The sequence below is a fragment of the Eimeria mitis genome, genomic scaffold, assembly GCF_000499745.2.
Source record: "Eimeria mitis Houghton genomic scaffold, Emh_scaff2411, whole genome shotgun sequence".
Lineage (NCBI taxonomy): Eukaryota > Apicomplexa > Conoidasida > Eucoccidiorida > Eimeriidae > Eimeria > Eimeria mitis.
The window spans coordinates 1-4,610 of NW_013570750.1; the positions used below are offsets into that span (position 1 = coordinate 1).

General features: G+C 48.4%; 2 protein-coding genes across 2 annotated transcripts in view; both read right to left on the reverse strand.

Annotated features, from left to right (window-relative positions):
• Nucleotides 1–1,070: 1,070 nt before the first annotated feature.
• On the reverse strand, nucleotides 1,071–2,273 carry EMH_0053410 (uncharacterized protein; the record flags this gene model as incomplete). The annotated part of the gene is made up of 1 exon (XM_013497005.1): nucleotides 1,071–2,273. One exon carries the CDS (start codon nucleotides 2,271–2,273, stop codon nucleotides 1,071–1,073), a length of 1,203 nt encoding a protein of 400 aa, XP_013352459.1.
• A 1,393-nt stretch (nucleotides 2,274–3,666) lies between these two features.
• EMH_0053420 (uncharacterized protein) overlaps nucleotides 3,667–4,610 on the reverse strand; it is a gene marked incomplete at both ends in the record, with an annotated part of 1,984 nt that continues 1,040 nt past the window's right edge. The window contains one exon of the mRNA XM_013497006.1: nucleotides 3,667–4,575. Coding sequence (XP_013352460.1) covers nucleotides 3,667–4,575 — 909 coding nt within the window. The remainder of the gene's footprint in view (nucleotides 4,576–4,610) is intronic.

Consider the following 4,610-nt stretch of genomic DNA (forward strand, 5'->3'; position numbering starts at 1 on the left):
CGCGAAATCATTGAATGGATCGGCTTGAAGTACAAATACAATTGTGAAGGTGGAAGGATGAGTGTCCGATGGTGGATAGTGCCTGGGGGCTCAGCTGCGGGGCCTTTTTTTCGTACTAGCATCGATCCTGCAACCGGGAGAGGGCCTCTGTCAAAGCAACAGTGCGAAGAGCAACCCCGAGTCCCTTTTTGATATTGTAGAGATATCCTGCCTGTTTTAGACAGATGTTTTGGCTATTTCCGTGTTGTCACTGCATATCTTAGGCTTGCCTGTTTGGTGTGTTGTTTGAAGTCCACTGAAGTTAGCCGTTATCTGAGGCTTACTTCGTTGCCAAGCTACTTAGCCCCCCGCCCCCCATGAAATTCGCACACAGTCGAGAGTGCGGGCTGGCGAAGGACCTTTCTTAGTTGCCACAAATTAGTTGAAAGGAGGGACCTTCAATAAAAATATACGGTTCAAAGGTGGTTTCTCGAAATTCCGGGGATACTGTGGCTTTTGTTTATCCTCAGAATATCTTCACCAGGTCATTCGGTGTGCTTTTTGGGCAGCATTGCCGTAACGTAGCAAATGTTCCTGATTGTTCATCGCTCCAGGTATATAGCTCTAAAAAGGAATGCGCACACGGATGGACTCCCATATTCTGTAAGTAGCAACAAGGTATGCGAATCTTGTTCAAACTGCGAATGGCCAGCATTATACATAGTTTTGTCTGGACTTGCATTCCACTGATCATCCGGAACACACTAGGGCGCAGCGCGAATGAGCACATTCGGAGAAGGGATACGCACAACAGGTAATGCGTTCGCTTTTCTCCGAAGTAGTGTTTCATTTCCACTCTGCGCTTCGATTTGTCATGAGGCCAAATGGAGAAGGCTTGCTTCAGTGCTTGTTGCGTGCGCGCCTTCTGTTGGGCAAACATCCCAAAATAAACGGGTTAAATACAAGACTGCCCCCAAGTTCGTAGGTGCAGCAGCAGCTGTAACGGGATCGGACACGACGGATGCGGACTCATGGCGCAGTGAAAGTGGCGTCACTTGGCACAGTGCACACAAATAAAAGCATCTGACAGGCTATAAAAGAAATAATGCACTCATCACCAGATCATCCTTCGGTATTCCTTTCTTCAGCAGCAGTCGCATTTGCTCCCTCTTAGTCTTCAGCCGGTTTTGGATCTTGTTCGCATTTTCTTTCTCTTGCTGCTCTGCAGCCAACAATACCCCCTTGTCCGTCCAATTGTTTGCAATTCGGCTCAGCTTTTGTATGTATGCGTTATACATAGTGGCATCGGATTCACGGAATATATGCGCAGCTGCTTGCGCGAGAGCTCCAGTTCGAAATGGTCTTTTAGTGTATGGAATCTGGTGTTCGGCAGGGGCATGGGCAGGGTTGAGAGCGCCGTCTCCTCCAAAGGGTTCAAGGCTAGGAATGAAATAATGTCGGGCTTTCGAATTGGAGTCGTTAAACTTCTTCTCAATCTCCAACGCCGATGCGAGTTTATTACATAAATGCTTATCTACTGTTCGTTCGCTATCACCACCAAACAGCCCAAAAGAAACCAAGAAATCAGAAGCTGTCCAGTCACGCTCTGCCATTCCTTGATGTTCTTCAGGCGCAGGGTCACTAGAGGGCTCGCCGTGGTCAGGAACAGGAACAGGCACGTCAAATATCTTGTTCGCACTGACGTAGCTCTCCAGCTCATCTAAGCGAAGCGTCACTGTGCGGCAAATGCTCAGTAACAGCTGCAGGTGTTGGGCGAAGCCCCTCCGAGCCTCCATAGAAGAAACAGATGAAATTTCGCATTCCTGAATCTTGTCCACATGATCTTTGATGGTCGCCAGCGGATCTTCCAGGAGCTCTTGGCCATCCTCAAGCGACGGTGTGAAGTGTATTTGAAAAGCTTGCTGCACACTAAATTCTGCGTTCTCCCAAGCACTTTCCATTTCCCATAACGCTTTGTCCAAATCTTCCATGTACTTCTCCACGCTCACATCGTCGAGAGGTAGCTCTGACCTCTTTAGGTAGGATTGTGCCTTTCTTGACATAATGTAACGAGCCCCTGATGCCAGCATCACTGCGACAGCAACAATCATCACCTTATTTGCTTGATGCCATTTCCCACGGAACCTCCACGAATGAAAAACGCCTCCTTCCTTAGCGACTTCCGCATTGTTGTTTGCGTCCTCTGGGCTTAGTTGTACTGCTGCGCCTTCCATTTCCTGCGGGTTCAACACCTTCCGCAACCAAGTACCTGGGTCACGCCGCTGACTCCCCATTACCTAATACAGAAAAGGGATGAAGGGACGCAAAGCATATAGTCGCCCTCCACTGGGGTGGTGCGCAAAATTTCTAAGAAAATGCGAAACGCTTTCTCTCAGGAAACAGAGAAGATCAGGGATACACGGAGAGGATCCGAGATCGTTCTGGTTGGTAAGGAGATGGAAGGTTGTTAGGAACGTTCTGTTGAAACGAATGAATGGGGGATAACTTGACGTAAGAATTATTTCCATGTAACCGTTGCACACAAGCTGCCAAACTTCAGGGTAGCATACCTGCTCCAGTCACATGCGCTGCATTGACGCCAACGAACTGCCTTGACAAGCAGAAAGAAAGGACTAAAACGCATCTAAACAATAAATGCTATATAGTAAATGCAGAAGATGAGTGTCTGATGGTGGCTAGAGCCTGCGGCCTCAGCCGCGATTATCACGTTTGGGAGTTGCATCGACCGTAGTAGCGGCAACACAATGCGAACGCAGGCGGGCGAGGAGGAATCCACAGTCCCTTTTTATTAGTTAACAGAACTCCAGGCCGTCTTAGAAACAGGCTTTATGTATTTGGGTGATGCGTCTGCAGACTTTGGACGTGTTATTTTGGGTGTTACTTGAAATTCATCACAGTTAGCCGGTTGCAGAGGTTTCCTCACTTGAGGCGGCTCTAGCCACCTACCGGCCATAATATATTCACACAGTGGAGAATGCGTATCGGGCAACGCCCCGAGGGATATGCAGCAAATTGATTAGGCGGATCGGCTTGGAGTGCAAGTACACGAGTGAAGGCAGTTTCTTCAAGTTTCGGGGACCTACTAGCGTTTAGGTACCCTTTGAATTCCTTCACCAATTGGTGCGGTATGTTTTTTGTGCAGCATGGTCCTAACATATCTGATGCTCCCGTCTGTTATCCGCCTCGCCTTTCTAGCACCAACAGAAAACTCAAATACCCACGGATGTCTCTACATTGAATAAAATCTTTGTACATTTAGTTTCCAAATACAATGTGCGCAGTAATCGAGCGTTCTACGCTGTTATTCCTGCACCTGGATTCGCTGGATCATCCATACTACAGTCCGCCGCAGCGCAAACAGATTCTCGCTGACAAGGGATATGCAGAAACCGGGGTGGGTTCGTCTTCCCCGGAAACGGGGTTTTGTTCCCGTTCTGCAATCTGGCTGGTCATGAGGCCAAAAAGAAGTCTTGCCTCACTCATAGTTGGGTGCACCCTTCCTTTTGGGCGAACCTCCCACAAAAAAAACAAGTTAAATGTAACACTGCGATCGACTTTCTAGCTACAGTAGCAACTGTAACGAGGCCGGGCACCACGGATGCGGACCCCTGCCGCCCGAAAAGTAGTGTCATCTGGCAGAACGCACAAAAAAAATCAGCTCATACACTATAAAAGGAACAATGCAGTCATCACCAAATCATCCACTGGTATGCCTTGGCTTAGCAGCCCTCGCATAAGCTCCCTTTTAGTCTTCAGCCTGGTTTGAACACTGTCCGCATTTTCCTTCGCTTGCTGCTTCACAGCTGCCGCCACTGCTTCGTTCGTCCAATTATCCGCAATTCGATTCAGCTTTCGTATGAATGCGTAATTCGTATTGGCATCGGATTCACGGAATATATGCGCAGCTGCTTCTGCAAGAGCTCCAGTACGAAATTGGTTTCCAGTGTATGGAATCTGGTGTTCGGCAGGGGCATGAGCGGAGTTGAAAGCGCCGTCTCCTTCAAACGGTTGGAGGAATGCCGTGAAATGATATCGGGCGTTCAAGTTGGTGTCGTTATGTCTCTTCTCAATATCCAACAACAATTTGAGTTTCCTAGCTAAGGATTCATTTACTCGTCTTTTACCACCCCCAGACAGCCCGAAGAATTCCAAGAACTCAGAAGCTGTCCAGTCACGTGTTGTCACTTCTTGAAAGTTTATAGGATTATCATTGTCACTATAATCCTCGCGGCTGCCAGAAACAAGAAAAGGATTCTCCACGCCTAAATTCTGATTCAAAGTGTTGAACAATTCCAAATCCTTGAAGCGAAGAGCCACTGTGCGGCAAATGCTGCGTAATAGCTGCAAGTGTTGCGCGAAGTCCAGCCGTGCCTGCAGAGAAGAAGCAGGTGGAACTGTGCATTCTCGCATCTTGGCAACGTGGTCTTTGATGACCGTCAGAGGGTCTCCCAGGAGACTTTGACCATCCTCAAGCGACGGTGTGAAGTGTAGCTGAAAAGCTTCACGCACGGCCAATTCTGAGGAGAAATGCGCTTCTATCTCCTCTGCTGCTTCATTGAAGTCGTCCATGTACTTCTGCATGCTCACATCGTCCAGTGGTAGCTGTGACG